The sequence below is a fragment of the Chrysochloris asiatica genome, unplaced genomic scaffold, assembly GCF_000296735.1.
Source record: "Chrysochloris asiatica unplaced genomic scaffold, ChrAsi1.0 scaffold00329, whole genome shotgun sequence".
Taxonomy (NCBI): Eukaryota; Metazoa; Chordata; class Mammalia; order Afrosoricida; family Chrysochloridae; genus Chrysochloris; species Chrysochloris asiatica.
Window position 1 is genome coordinate 913,084 of NW_006408847.1, and position 16,797 is coordinate 929,880.

General features: G+C 36.4%; 1 protein-coding gene across 2 annotated transcripts in view; it reads right to left on the minus strand.

Annotated features, from left to right (window-relative positions):
* Window positions 1-16,797, minus strand: part of FBXW7 (F-box and WD repeat domain containing 7, E3 ubiquitin protein ligase) — a 231,226-nt gene that overhangs the window by 103,693 nt on the left and 110,736 nt on the right. Inside the window, exons 1-2 of one of the 2 annotated variants that reach the window (XM_006875495.1) lie at window positions 1,280-1,329; window positions 99-674 (exon numbers count right to left, since the gene is read on the minus strand). In XM_006875495.1, coding sequence (XP_006875557.1) covers window positions 99-605 — 507 coding nt within the window. In that variant the 5' untranslated portion in view covers window positions 606-674; window positions 1,280-1,329. Of the gene's footprint in view, window positions 1-98; window positions 675-1,279; window positions 1,330-16,797 lie in introns of those variants that run through there. The other variant, XM_006875496.1, reaches the window with a different exon arrangement.

Consider the following 16,797-nt stretch of genomic DNA (forward strand, 5'->3'; position numbering starts at 1 on the left):
CCTAAAGAAAAATAATACTGGGAATATGAGAAAAGTTTTATTCCAATTAAGATGGATATGTAAAAATTTTCAGGTTAAATCATCAAAGATATACTCACTTTTGTTGTCTTTGCATAAAATGGGGAGGAGAGTTGGTGAATAGGCAGGTCCATGTTACTACTGGAGTTTGTGATACTGTTACTATGTGTATGTTCATCCTCTCTGCTACTGTCATCAGACTGATCAAAATCATCACTCTCCTGGTCCATTTCCTCTTCCTCTTCATCCTCCTCATCTTGTTCACCACCATGTTCTTCATCTTCCTCTTGCTCTTCTTGGTTTCCTGAGGAGTCTTCATCTACTGAAATAAATTGATTGTTGTTTTCTTCTAATTGTCCTTGCTGGGAATCATTTTGGTCTCCAGATCTAGACTCTGCTCCCACAACTTCGCCATTCCTTGCAGTATGCTCTTCCTCTTGTTGTCTTAGTTGTTGCTGTTGCTGCTGTTCCTCTTCTACCACACGATTCATCTGTTCCTCATCTACCTGGCTTGAGGAAGGGTTACCTCTCTGAGAGCTTCCAGTTCGTCGTCTTTTGCTGCCCACAGAGAGCAGTTCCTGATTCATTTCCAAAAGCCAGCTTGCTACTTCTTGGACCTTGGCTAGACTATCAGAAGATGCAAAAGTTTTCACATTCTGTGGGAAAATGGGAGGGAAAAAAAGTTTGTACATTCTATGTTATCTTCTATTTTCACATTATATTTTAAATATTAAAGATTATAAAAAGCATTTGATTCTATCTGGATATTAACATGCTCTTTAGTAATCAAAATATATTTTTTAAGTAATAAAAGTTATCAGACTTTTAAGACAAACACAGAAAATCATAAAGTAAACAACTTTATTCTTATCTCCTTTTTAGTAAATTTTAGTGTAAAGTTTTATAGTTAATTCAGTTGTGCTGACCAATGAAGCATACTTTAACCAATAAAATTTTGTACCAGTAGTTTATAAACTACAGTCTTTGTAAAGGCATATAAAAACGTCAAAAAGTTTATCTCACACACACAAAAAATTATCCAAGTACTCAGTAAAGTTCAGGAAATGCTGAGGGAAGCCAAGTGAAAAAGGCTTTTACATTCTAGGAGTTTCTCAGACACTACTGATCACAGACATAATTTTCTGATAAGTACTAAATATAATAAATATGACTTCCCTTTATCAAAATGAACATAAATCAACTAGGCATCAAACAAATAAAATATTTTAAGAAAGAAAAAAAAAAGGAATAAAGTTCATACCCTCTGACCCAGTAACTCCACTTCTGGCAATCTATCCTAAGGAAGTAATCCTAAAAACAGAAGAAAAAAAATATGCAGAAGATGATCACTGAAGCTTTATCCACAAAACCAAAACACAAAATAAATGAACAGAAAAGAAATAATTTAAAACAAAAATAACCAAAATTAAATGCACAAGATAAAAGAATCACTGAGATTGGGATGCAATTCCTAAATATGATGTTTATGAAAAGTTTGCAATAACATGAGAAGCTGTATGCCATATTATGCTAAAGGAAACTTACAGAAAACAGAATAACCTTTGAATTGCATAAAAAGACTGGATGACAATACCATAAAATATAAACTGTGTTTTAGGTAGCGGTATCTTTATTTTTTATCTTATTTTAAAAATGTTTCACATCAAGCAAATTCACATTTAAATTTTTTAACATGAGATCTAAACTTTTGACAAAGCATCTTTTCATAATTTCACTCTAAAATTTCATCCTTTGCTGATAATGTATCCTGTTCAAGAATGCAAACAACTAATGCCACCAACACATTATATAAATTCATTAAAACTGCCTTTTAAAAATATATATATTTTAAGTTTGCATGACATAGCCACGCCTACTATTCCAACCTTCACCACTAGATGGTGGATGATCCAACAAAGTTCACAGTTCTCACTGCAAGCTTTGAAACAAGCTCAAAATGAGTAAATACAGCAATGTTTTATTTTGTAATCTCAACTTTCTAAGAAATAAAACTCAACTTAGAAAAAAAAATTCCTGAACATTAGGTGATGATTTTTTTTAAATCTCTGTCAAATTTTCTTATATGTTTAAAAAGGTAAGCGAACACAGGAGACATAGCTGGAGAAATGTTTCCCAAAAGATAAATAATTACACATTAATTCATCAACTCACTCACAACCACTGAGGATGTACCTACTGAGGTGTACCTACTACGAGCAACTGGTTCGAGAACATTTTTACTTAGATCTTTATACCCTTCTGTATTGTCTAAATTTTCTGTTATGTAATGAAACTAGAATTTGCTTTTAATGCTAAAAAGGTATCATAAAAATAAATATAATTATCTAAAACTACAGCAGTAGTAAACAATGAAATAGGAACCCATTTTTCCTATTTGAAACGATTGAATCTTTTTGCAAATTTAGTTACTTCTTAATTCCCTTAGTAGAAACATGTAAAATTTATATGTCATTGTTGTTGTTGAGTGTTGTCGAGTCGATTCCGACCCATATCGACCCTGTATAGGGTTTCCAAGGAGCAGCTGGTGAGTTTGAACCACTGACCTTGCAAGTTCAAATGGCTTTGCAGTCTGATTCATTAACCCACAGTGCCACACCAGGATAAATTTCCATATAAGAATATAAACACTTCCCTACAGACTCTTGAGCATTCTTAAACTTAAAAGTTTTTTACAAATTTATTCAAAATCAGAGCAGAAGGAAAATAATTTTGCCGTGAGTTAAACTGTAGATAACATCCTACCTATAAATGTGTCAGTAGCATTTTACTATACTTATTTTTTCTCGTATTTATTCATTTACACCTCGATCCAACCCTCAATCCATCTTATGTTTTGATACATTTTAAAGTAAATTCCAAAAAAATTAGTAAACGTTCCCCTAAATACTTCAGCAAGCATATCACTGTTGCTGCTAAATGCCATCAAGTCAGTTTAGACTTATAGCAAACCTCCGAGAGGCTTATGGGTTTGAACCACTGACCTTGTGTTTAGCAGCCCAGTGCTTATCCAAAGTGCCACACAAGAGTTTAAAATTTGTTTAAAGTTTTTTTTCCCAAAATTTATGTGTAATAGGAAACATAAATCTTAAATGTAATTCACTGAGTTTTGGCAACTGCATAGCCTAAATACCAATATAAATAAAGAACATTACCAGAATGTCCTTTTCTGTCCTCTCACCCATTCCCCAGGTAACCAGTGAGTATTCTGAATTTTTCAAACATAAAACAGTTTTGCCTCTTTTAAAACTTCATTTAAATGAAACCATATAATACAGACTCTTTAGTGTAAGGACTGTTTCATTCAGCATAATGCTTTAGAGATTCACCAATATTGTTGGGTTTTCAGCAATGTTCTAAGTATTCCAACATATGAATATAATCACAGTTTATCCATTCTTTTACTGAGATATCTGAGCTATTTACAGTTAGGTATTTAAGGAGAAACATATTACACAGTCCTAGAAGAAAAGGGAATTTCTTTGGTAAAATGATTTAGATTAGGGGTGGAGAACGTCCAGCCAGCGAAATCATTTGGTCTGGTCCTTCCAAGGCAACCACAGTTCCAGCAGCCATCACTTTATGGGTGAGTTAATAAAATGTCTGACCAAATATAGCAGGCTTATTTTTAAGTTGTTAAGTTTGTATGGCTCACGAATGATGTTATAAATTTTGGCAGAAAAGTTTCCCCAAACCTGATTTAGATGATCAAACATAAGCAACAATGTAATATAAATACAAAAGGCACATTAAATCTAACCACTGATTGTTTTTAGAAGACAGAGGTACTCAAAAAAACCTCACTGTTTCAGAAAAATATGAAAACATCACAGGAAAGTATGAGGGGACTTCAAAAAGTTCGAGGAAAAATGAAGTTAAAAGATAAAAATATAAACTTTATTTCTCAACATAGACCCCATCAAGTTCAAGACACTTTGTAAGTGAAAATACCAACCATTTAATCCATCCTTAAAAGGTGTGGAATTGCCCGATAGGCAGTGGACTGCTAACCACAAGGCTGGCAGCTCAAATCCACCAGCTGTACCTTAGACACTGTACAGGGTCACTATGAGTCCGCACCAACTCGACAACACTTAACAACAAAATAGAACTGAAACCCCAGGGAATTTAAACGTCAATGCAGCCTTTTTTTACATTATTAACTAAAGTAAAATGGGTGCCCTTGAAAGATTTTTTTAAGAACTGGCACCAGCTGTTAGGTTTTCTAGGAGTAGTTGGTGGGTTTGAACCGCCAACCTTGTAGTTAGCAGTCTACTGCTTATTCTGCAGTGTGTTTGAACTGCTGACCTTGTGGCTCACAGTCCAGTGCTGATCCTACAGTGTCACACCAGGAGTCATTTTTTTAACACTGGTTGGTTGGTTACATGCCGTGGAGTTGGTTCCAACTCATAGTGACCCTGCATAGGGTTTCCAAGGCTGTAAATCTTTACAAGAGCAAAAAGTCTCATCTTTCTCCTGTGGAACAGCTAGTAGTTCAAACTGCTGACATTGATGTTAGCAGCCTGACTCAGAACTATTATGTTACCCAAACTCCTTTATTTTTTAAGATTTGTTGTTGTTGTTAAGTGCCGTCGAGTCAGTTCCGACCCATAGCGACCCTGTACAGGGTTTCCGAGGGTGTAAATCTTTTTTACGGGAGTAGAAAGCCTCATCTTTCTCCCGCAGAGTGGCTGGTAGTTTCGAACCACTGACCTTAAGGTTCGCAGCCCAATTCATAACCACTAAGCTACCAGAGCTCCTTTTTAAGATTAGGAAATAAAATTTTTCTTTAAGTCAAAAGGAACCAAATCAGAACTATACACTGGATGTCCAATAATCTCCCATCAAAACACATACAAAATTGCCTTTGTTTAATGAGAAGACTATGCAGGAGCATCGTTGTGGTGTTAAAGGTCTCTCTATTGAAGCTTTCCCGGGCATTTTTCTGCTAGAGCTTTGGCTAACTTTTTCAAATACTCTCATAAGCAGCAGATGTTGTTTTTTCACCCTCAGAAAAGTAAACAAGTAAAATACCTTGTGAATCCTAACATAACATACTGTTGCCATGACCTTTGTTCTTGACCAGTCTGCTTTTGCTTTGGTTTCCACCTCTTTGTGGCCATTGCTTTGATTGTGCTTTATCTTCAGGATTGATCATACTGGTAAAGCCCACGTTTCCTTTCCTGTACAATACTTCAAAGAATTACTCCAGGATCTTAATCCCACTTGTTTCTATTTTCCATTGAAAGCTCTGCTCTTGTCTGCATGAGATCTGGATGCAACAGTTTTGGCACCCATTAAGTTTTTGCTCAGTTTTAACTTTCCATCAGATTTGTGTAAGCTACACCAATTGAGATGTCAATGGTGTTGGCTATTGATTCTGCTGTTAACTACCTGGTCCTCTTCAATTAGGTCACAAAGACAATTGCTGCCTTGCAGACTGAAGTAGACAGTGTGCCCCTAACAGCTCATCTCCAATATCATCTTATTCCTTCTTAAACTGAGTTACCCATTTTTAAACTACTCATTTATTTGTGCCATTGTCCCTATAAACATTTTGTAAAGCGTAAATTATTTTACCATTCTTTTACCAAAGTGTGATCATAAATTTGAAGTTTATACTTGCTTCAATTTTAGCAGAATTCAGATTGCTCTAATAATATCTCTTTTTAAACTGATGTCTTATCCTTCATTGTACCTCAAACTAGACCTTGTTCAGAAATGCTGTAACAAGTTAGTATGGCTTTATTTAGTTTCAAAGAAAAAATGAAATCCATGCATAGGTTTTTTTCATAATATACATTTTCCATGAACTTTTTGAAGACCCCCCTCATACGTTAAAAGGAGTCCTGGTATGGCGCTGTGGGTTAACATGACAGACTGCAAAGCCATTTGAACTGCAAGGTCAATAGTTCAAGCTCACCAGCTGCTCCTTGGAAACCCTGTACAGGGTCACTATGGATTGGAACCGACTCGTTGGCACTTAACAACATATGTTAAAAGTAACAGATTCAAAATCATGTGACTTACTCACCAATAAATATATGTAGCATCTCAATGTCTATAAAGACATGTCCACAATATATGAGTTCTCTTCAAAGAAAGAATCAAAACCTTATTTTAATAATCTTATATAAGGGAATATGGTGGCTTCACAGGAGAAGCACTGGACTGTGAACAACAAGGTCAGCAGTTCAAGCCCAACTGCTGCTCCATGAGAGAAAGATGAGACTTACTGCTTCTGCAACGATTTAACGCCTCAGAAATGCTATACAGAACTGCTGTAAGTCATAACTGACTCTATAGCATTTAAAAGCAACAACCTTAAATAAAGTCTGCCAAGCTCTCCTAATGCTACCTAGGACAGTTTTTACTTAGATATCTGCGCATGAAGTTAGGAACAATGACGGGGAAAACAGAAGGATCGAAACTGCCCACCCCAACAGGTACACTTTTATACAACTGTAAACAGGCAAAATGGAATATTAAAAGCCATTTAGAAAGCAGAAAATAACAAAAGTTATGAAGCAAACTATGAAGAATGTGTGTAAAGAAGAGAGTATATTGCTGATTAAGTAGCCAGTCCTTGACAAACAGAAAATTTATCACTGAAATTTCTAAAGCCATTGATAAATTCTGACAAGCACTAGTCAAAGAACACTTCTGCTGATAAATAATAAAAATCAAATTCACTATTATTGTATAACTTAACTGTCATACTGGAGAAAGGAAACAAAAAAGAAAGTTATCTTGATTTAAGCTAGGTTAGTTAATTGGCTCCCATATTTATAGTGAAACATCATGTAAGTAATTTTAAAAATAAATTTTAATAGGTGAGCCAAGCACAAATTAATACACACAAAAAAAATCAGATGAAGTAGAAGAATCAGATTTAAAGCGTAACTAATTCAAACAATCTTTGGTTGTTGTTGTTAAGTGCCACTGAGTCAGTTCCAACTCATTGTGTGTGTGTGTGTGTGTGTGTATAGTTGTTGTTAAGTGCCATCAAGTTGGTTCCTACTCATTAGTGACCCTGGTGTGGCGCTGTAGGATAAACACTGAACTGCTAACAACAAAGTTGGCAGTTTAAAACCACCAGCTGCTCCTTGGAAACCCTTTGCAGGGTGTCACTGTGAGTCAGAACCAACTTCATGGCACCTAAAAAGAGGTTTTCTGAAGCTTTGAATCTTTGGGGGAGTAGAAAATCTCATCCTTCTTCCTTGGAGTGGCTGTTGGGCTCGAACCGCAGACCTTGTGGTTCACAGTCCAGTGTTTATAATGGAGCCACCACGCTCCATACATACACATGTATACATATACATAATAGGTCTAAGATTTTCTCTGACCCATTTTGGGAATAGAAAATGGGAATGAATATACAGAAAACAAATAGAAAAATCCTGTTTGGAATCCACAAATTTGACTTTACATAAAGAACAGTATTTTGAGGAAATTATTTCTTTATAGAAGTAAGATGGCACTTTAGGTTATGTGCTGTTGGGTTGCAAGGTTAGAAGTTCAAACCCACCAGTAGCTCCAAGGGCTATCTGCTCCAAAAGACTTATCATCTCAAAATCCTATACAGGATTGCTATGAATCGGACTCCTGATGTGACGCTGTAGGATCAGCACCGGACTACAAACCACAAGGTCTGCAGTTCAAGCAGTTCAACCCACAAGCTGCGCCTCAGAAACCCTATACAGGGTAGCTCTGCATTGGGACCGACTCGATGGCAATAACAACAACATGAGTCGGAATTAACTTGATGGCAGATTTGATTTTGATTTGGAATTCTGTTGCTGTAAAGATTTACAGCCTTGGAAACCCTGTACAGGGTCACTGACTCCATGGCACATAACAATAACAATAGTAATTTACTAATTAAGACAACAGTGTAATTCAAATGATAAACATTTAACCAGTGAAACATAGGATACCAAAATCAAGTACTTTTAAACCTTCTTTAAAATAGTTTATAAATCTCCAAGGGGGGTACCTATGAACTAAAACTTGAAAGTGCACCACAGGAAAAGTTAATATATGCAGCATTGTCAAAAGAATGTACATTGTTGCTTCTAAAACTTTCATTTTATCTTTTTCAGAGAAAACTTTCATATGATTTAACAGCCTACTACTAAGAATTCACAGAGCACTAGCATAGTGTGGTTGAATCCTGGTGCAGCACTGTGGGTTAATGTGTCAGACAGCAAAGCTGTTTGAACTGCAAGGTCAGCCATTCAAGCTCACCATCTGCTCCTTGGAAACTCTATACAGGGTTGCTAAAGGTAGGAATCGACTAGACAGCACTTAACAACAACAGCGTAGTGGTTATGAATTGGGCTGCTAACCTCAGGGTCAGCAGTTCCACGGGAGAAAGATGAGGCTTTCTGCTCCTGTAAAGATTTACAGCCTTGGAAACCCTGTACAGGGTCGCTGAGTCAGAACCGACTCCAAGGCACATAACAACACAAACAGAATTCTATCTCCTAAAATTTAATATAAAATTCAATGGTGCGCTTTTATTTCTTGTTACCAACAGAAATAATGTCACAATATATAAAATACATGATATATAGTTACCAATATATAAAATACATAATATATAGTTAAACTTGTTCAGTAAAATAAGTATTTTATGGTTAGTATATTTTGATGCTAATTTGCATTGTTTCCTTGGAAATTAATATGAGAATGAAAATAATTTAAGGCCAAAAATGATGCTGATGAAAGATAAATTATAGAACACTTAAATTGAAAATGTCTCTCATTTTAAATGTATCAAGATTACTAGCTTCAAGCTAACTTCACATCAAGTCAGGACCAGAACTTGACACCCAACTGTGTTTTTGGATTCATATCAATAGTTCTAACTCATAGTGATTCCGTATAGAGTTCCTGAGGCTATACATCTTTATATGAGAGCAGAAAGCCTCATCTTTCTCCTGTGGAGTGGCTGGTGGGCTTGAACTGCGGACTTTGTGGCTAGCAGTATAGTGCTTATCCTACAGCACCACCAGCACTACAAATTATTCTGTAATACTACAGTCTGAAAGGAGCAATGGTTAAATGTTTCGCTTCTTATCAAAAGTTGAGCAGTACTAGCCCACAATCTCTTGTGCAAGAGACAGATATGGTTGGACATTACTTTGAAACAAATTATTTACTGAACATTCAATATGCTTCAGTAACATAATTGTCTAGATAATGATGATGAAGAATGTTTCTTTATAAGTTGATAAAAGGCATTTAAACTCTTTTGACAAGTAACCTTATAGTAAAATTATGTTTTATATTTTAATTCTGTATGCACATATTTCAATTCAAAGGTAAGTTAAAAACAAAAGTATTATACAAAATCATAAAATTAAACAAAAATAGCAAAATGTAAAGCTATTGTTTCTCAGCATGTCCTCCATGTAGGTCTACACACTTCCATCTAACACTTTTTTGAAAAATTGCATACCCTGAAACTTACACCAAGTTCAAAACAGCAGTTTTGGCATCCTCCAGAAACTCAAATTGTGTTTCTTTTAAATATTCTTGGAGTTTAAGGAACAAAAAGAAGCCAGAAGGGGCAAGATCAGGTCTGGAGGGTGGATAGGTAAGGTTTCCAAACTAAATTACTGTAGGACAGAACTTGCTACCCTGGAAGAATGAGCAAGTACATTGTTAATAATTTTTTTTAATTCCTCCATGTAACATTTCCTGGACTTTTCCTCGCCAATGCAGTTTTCAATTTTCTTGAAACTACTTCCTAATAAGCCCCATGATCATCTTGTGTCCTTTTATAACATCTATCAAAATTATCTCTGTTGTTTTTAAGTGCCATCAAGTCGGTTTCCTCATAGCAACCCTGTATAGGATTTCCCAAGAGCAGCTGGTGGGTTTGAACCACCAATCTTAGGGTAGTTTATCCTAAAGTGCCACATCAAAACTTCTTTTTGAAATCTCCAAAAAAATTAGTTGTCATAACCTTCTGACTTCTACCTATGTGTGGTGAATTTAACCAGCCCAGCAGATCTCCTCGGAAACCACTGTTTTGATTGGCCCTTGTTCTCTGGATCTTATTGGTAAACGTAAGGGAAGGCCCCAGTAACGATTTGGTTTTGGTTACAATTCGTTCCATACAATCGTCTGCATTAGCTTCGATCTTGCTTATAAGACTGGAAAGATCAATTCTGTGAGCTAGGTAGCCTTTGTGGAAAACTTAGTTTTAGCATTTTTTTTTTTTTAAATGGCACATTTAGGGAACTAAGACAAATGTATTTTATTACTGAATGAACTGGTCTGCAGCTATCCACACTGAACACAGAGATATGTCCAAACATATTTTGTTTGGAATAAACCTAAGAATGAACTAGAACCCTAGTAATACTTGTTGACATACCCTTGGTGTACTTGAAACAAAAAGTTCAAAGACAATCATGAAATATGTTAGATACTTGTTAAGTGTGTTGAGTCACTTCTGACTCACAGCAACCCTGCATAGGGTTTCCAAGGAGCAACTGGTGGGTTTGAGCCACCGACCTTGTGGTTAACAGTCCTGCAGTGCTTATCCTACAGTGCTACACCAGGACTCCTTTAAATACCTAAAGTCTCTATAAACCACCACCCTTAATTAAACACCCACTTCATTCAAGAACTCTAGACCCCACTGCTTGCAACGCAATATTCATATCATATTCTGAGATACTGATGAAGAAGTCACAACATTATTTATCCTATAGTTCTTATCATCCAACAAAGGATAAATTACCACCAAGAATTTATCCATCACTAAACTGGTCAAATAAATAATACAAAAATAAACTTGTAAGCATCCAGTGATCACTGTTTTGTACATGGAGAAAACATTCTTTGGGCAACAATCAGAGGTCCTACTCTAAGTTCCTAAAGGAAGGAAAACCGACAGTCAGCTCCATCTAGGATGAAAGAGAAATGTTCAAATAAATTTGTCCTTAAAAAAATAAAATATTCAAACAGAGCTACTTTGTAACTTTCCTCAAGTTCTAGGAAATGCAGAGTGACTTCTAGCCTATCATTTCTTGCTTTATTGGCATCTCAAGCTTAATTTCAGTTTATTTTTTTAAACTCTTTTCTTGTGAATGTTGTGCTACTTTCTCATAAACCTAGCTTTTCAAAAGACCTTTGATAATTCAAAATGATTTGAACTGCTTATCTTAGCATGTTGCTGTTGTTAAGTGTCATCAAGTAGGTTTCAACTCATAGCGACCCTGTATAAGGTTTCTGCAGAGCAGCTGGTGAGTTTGAATTGCCAACCTTGTGGTTCAAATCAACTTGAGGTAGGTACGTACTTCTATCGTGACACACCAAGATTCCTATTTAAAAATACTTAATGGTTTTAAAGAGCCCTGTAGGGTTGTAGGGTAAGCATTGTAGGGTAAGCACTAGACTGGTAACTGCCAAGGTTGGCAGTTCAAAACCCATCAGCAGCTCTCAGGGTCCCTATGCAGGGTCACTATGAGTCAGAACTGACTGGACAGCACTTAACAACAAAGCAATTCAAGTGGGCACTATACACATGATAAACAAAAGGAGACTTATCTCACATTGAATTAGAGTTGTGAGTTTCAAAGGAAGGTTCTAAGGTAAAGGCTAACCTTAAAATCAGAGAAGATACTGAGGAATCCAGCAAAAACAAATTACCAGGCTCTCCAAATGACTGTGCAACACTGACATTTTCAAAAGGTACATGGCAGGTATGACTCATTAGGCTCTGGCCCACAGAGATGTTCAGGATACAAATGGTTTAGGATACAGATGGCAACAAATAAGTCAAACTGTAATTTGTACTAATCATTAGGAAGGATAACTCAAAGCTTGAAACCACCTTCTGCAAGTAATTTAGGATTTTCACCAACTCCTAATATTTATATTGCCTTCCCTAGTCCTCAGAAGTCCTTTCCTAGCCATAGCACTTACTAACCGTCTTAATTCATATTATAAATGCCCAAATTATAAGTTTCTAATTGCTACGATCAAGTGAGGAATCCTAGTGTGATACTGTAGGATAAGCACTGAACTGTTAACCACAAAGTCAGTGGTTCAAGCATACCCTGGAAACACTATACAGGGTTGCTATTAAGTTGGAACAGCATTTAACAAAAACAGTATTATTAAGTTAAGGAGCCCTGGTAGAGCTGTGAAGTAAGCACTGGACTGCTAACCGCAAAGTCAAACACATCAGCTGTTCTGTGGAAGAAAGATGAGGTTTACTGCTTCCGTAAAGATTTCCAGCCTTGGAAACCCTATACAGGGTCACTGTGAGTCAGAATCGACTTGATGGCAATGGGTATAGTCAAGCTAATTCAAAATGGGTTCTTGTGTGGCATTATAGGATGACCACTAGACTCCTAACCATAAGAGCAGAGGTTCAAACGCACCAGCTGCTCCTCAGAAACCCTTACAGTGTTGCTACAAGTCAGAACCCACTCAATGGCATTTAACTACAGATGATAACAACTTAGAAAATATGATTAAGTTTATGTTGTGGCATTTCACAGCTCAAAACCTACCAAGAACTTCCCAATTTCACTTAGAATAAATGTTGTTGTTAAGTGCCATCGAGTCAGTTTCGACTCACAGCGACCCTGGTACAGCATTTCTAAAGAGCAACTGGTGAGCTTGAACGGCCAACCTTAACGTTCAAACTGACTTCGCAGTCCTATGTAATCTACAGACATTCCACCACTGTAGTTCATATCCTTCTACTAGCTTATTCATTTTGCTCTGTTCTTACCATCTTTCTTCACTGTTCCTTGAAAAGCAAAGTATAACGTTGTCTCAGAGCCTGAATGTTCTTCCCATATACACCTGCATGGTTCTTTCCATGGCTTCATGGAGGATTCTGCTTAAGTATCTCCCTAACAATGAAGTTTACTCTAACTATCCTATCTGAAATAATAATCCCTCTGTATCACTGCTCCCCTTGCCCTGACTATGTGACTCCTACATATGGGTGTTGTTGTTATGTGTCATTGAATCAGTTCTGACTCATAGCAACCCTATATAGGGTTTCCAAAGAGTGGGTGCTGAGTTTGAACTGCCAACCCTGTGGTTTAAACCGACCTTTTTGGTCAACCTTTTTAGTCGAGGTCCAGCACATTATTGAACCACACCAGGTCTCCAAGTTATAAGCCCTCTGTATCACTGCTCCCTTGCCCTCCATATGGGTGGGAATGGCAAATGGGGTAAGAAAGGTGTCCATGTGTGTAGACTGTGTCAACGACCAAGTAGGATACAAGAGGTATAGTGGTCATAGTGGTGTGCTGCTCAGATCTCTTTTCTACAGAGCTTGTTATTGGGAGTAGAGGTGCCAGATGGCCTCCAGCTACCTCACCTTGAAATCCCACACAACACTCACACCTGGCCATGCATCCTCTGGCTTCTCCAGGAAAACCACAAATATAGTAGGAGTAGGAGAGTCAGGATGGCTCTAATAGGCAACCCTGCCTGGAGGGCTCCCTGGAGACTCCTCTCCATCATCATGGCTAGATCTATCAGAATCGCACTGCAGTCTAGGGCTCTTCTTGCCTACACATGCTCCTTCCTCCTTTATCCTTCATAGGTTTTTACCTCCAAAAATCTCTTGCATGTCAAATTTGGTCTTGACATCTCTTTCTCAGAAGAAGATCCAAAACTGACACAGAAAACATCCATACAGTTTCAAAAACTCTTTGAGACAAAAATTTTAAAGTCTGAAGGTACTACAAATGGTTAACTTCATCACCCAAAGGTCAGTTCACTCATGAATGTTTAAAGAGCATCTCCTGATACATAAAGAAATCCACTGGCATAGCAGAGGAAGACTTCGCAACAGATGTCTGAGCTGAAAGGGATCCTTTTAAGAAAATAATGACCAGATTTTGTTAAGCTTTGAAGATGAAGAATGGTTGCAGAATTAGCACACTAATACTTATTTTTCAGTCTCTATACATAAGGTATAGAGAAAATATTTTTTACTTCAAAGGACAAGAATCTTGATTTTAAAAGGAAAATGAGCTTTTGAAAAATATGTTACAAAAGGGCATCTTGAAATGCTTCCACTGCTGCTTGGGCTTGAGAGTGAAGAAGAAAGGTATCAGCAAGTCTCAAGTCTGACTGGAAACCACCTGGAGAAAACTGAACAGAGTTTTCTTTTCTTTCCAACACAAGTGTATGACTGGACAAGGGACCCTTTCTCTGATTCTTCTGATTGTGAGAATTTGACTTGAGAAAAGAGGAAGAAGAGCTGTAGTGTCATCATACGTTCAAGATGAGTTTTACTGATCTGCCCCAGACAAGTTCTGGATTTCTGTGAAGAAAAGAATATCCTGATATTTATTGGAAAACAATGACATTATGCTATAGTTCTCAATGTCTTACATATCTGGAACACTCTTTTTCTTATTCAACAAACATTGAGTGAGGTCAGAAATGGTCATACTGCCACTGGAAACAAAATCTACACATGCTTACATTATCTTGTGCTTGTCCTGGAACTGATTATTTGTGCAGTGGGAAAAAAAAACAACAACAAACATAAGTTTCACATTAAAGAGGTAGATATATATTATTCTTAGCATTCAATAAGACCTTCATTGCACACATAAGCCTATAAAAGAAGCAATTTTCTAACTGGTAGGCCTAGATTTTTAGAAGAAAGATGAGGCTTTCTACTCCCACAAAGTACTCAAAAACGCTATAAAGGGTTGCTATGAGTCGGAATCGACTATACGGCACTTGACAAAAGGCTTACATTACATTTGAACATGGTACTAAGAAAATGGTTTTCCAATGATTTGTATTAAAATTGTGTCTAGGCTATGTTTTTATTCAGATTTCAAATTTCACTGGCTTATAATTGTAATGTTGTAAATAACATTAATTAAAACCAATTTATTAGCTTTATTTGTATTAAATCTGCTGAGCCTACATTAAGAAAAAGCTGGCCCCATTTTGGCTTAAGCTAGCTACTTATGCAGAATTATTATTTCTTATGAGTTTGTAAAACTTATGAAACAGATTAATTTCAAGCAAACTAAACTAAGCTTAATTATTGCTAGGCAATTTTTTTTTCTCCCAAGAAAAGTTGGCTAAAATGTCATTTTTAGCTTTACATATGGGTTAGTTGAATCCTTCTTTGTGCATGTCACCCATTATTTGGGTCTCACATTATGAAATTTATGGTAAAGTGTACTTGGATAAGGAGTGTGGTGGTTCTGTGCAATAAGCACTAGACTGAACCCCGAGGTCAGTGGTTTGAGTCCACCAGCCACTCTTCTTGAGAATAATGAGGCTTTCTGCTCCCACAAAGATATACACCCTCAGAACTAACAACAACAACTTGAATAAAGTTTTTTTTTTTTTTAAAGGTAACATTAGAACAGGAAAAAAAAAAAAAAAAGATATTGGCCTATCTTCGGCCTGTGCTACTTAAATTAGAGCTGATGTTCTAATTCAAAAGAAATACAAAACCTAAAAAGTTAGCTAGTAAGTTGGACTGAATACAGAAAAAGGTCATCTCTAGTCAAAAGAACACTGATAATTTTATGTGAATTGTTAGATGAACAACTTATTGCTCAAGCTAATATACCATGAGTTGTGAGTATATAACTTTTATGCAGGAATTACTGAGACCAGAAAATATTTTTTAAAGTATTTGTTCTATGAAAAAAGATTGAGCAAGGCTACAAGTGAACAACATCATTAATGAGACAAATGAAATTGTGTCCACCTAATACAAATTTTCCATTCAGAGCCATCTGTCACACTCATTTACCACATATCTGGAACAGTTCCATGGTATCCTACTTTCATGACCTTAACATTTTTGAAGATCATGCTCCATACTAGGTTCAAATTATGCATCATCATTGGCAGGAATATCATAGAAGTTAATGCAATTTTTTTCATTAATTTGCATTCCACCAGTCCACTGCCATTGAGTGGATTCTGATTCATAGCCTCAACGTGTATCCAACTTCAATACACAACCTTTTGCTTTAACTTTACATTACCAAATAATATTGATTTTATTATATTCTTTCAGTACTGTATATGCTCTGATGTCTCTGCACCTACAAATATTTCTGTTAACCTAACATTTTGATTTTCCCTCTGACATTTTCTAATTTTTCCTAACTCTAGCTAGCAAAATATACCACTTTCAGTTCCTCTTCTATTCCTGTGTTATAGACCTGCTGAAATTAACAAGTATAGGTCTAGAATACAACTACCTCCTTCTGCCCCTTAAAAGAAAAAAAGAGGGGTAGAAAATAATGACAGAATATTCCACATAATTTGGATAAATATAGATAGTAAAAGACAGCAACAAGGCAATCACAAATTGACAATGATGTAAACTGAAGCATTCAAGATAGACTTAACAAACATATTGTGAATTATTTCATCTATACTATAAAAAGTAGAAAGGCAAAGGAAATGGATGTTTGCTATTTTAAGTGTCTTACTTTAAATTCCATGAAGAAAACAAGTATTTTCACTCTAATTCTTTTTATTTTGGAATTTTAACTGATACCACATAAAGAGTATAATGAGAATATAATGGGGGCAGTGGTGATGTGCCGTGGAGTGGGTTCCGACTCATAGCGACCCTGGTACAGGGTTGCCGAGGCTGTAAATCTTTACAGAAGCAGAAAGTCTCCTATTTCTCCCACGAACAGCTGGTAGTTTTGAACTGCTGACCTTAAGGCGCATAGCCAGACACTCAACCATTACGACATAATAAATAATAGGCTC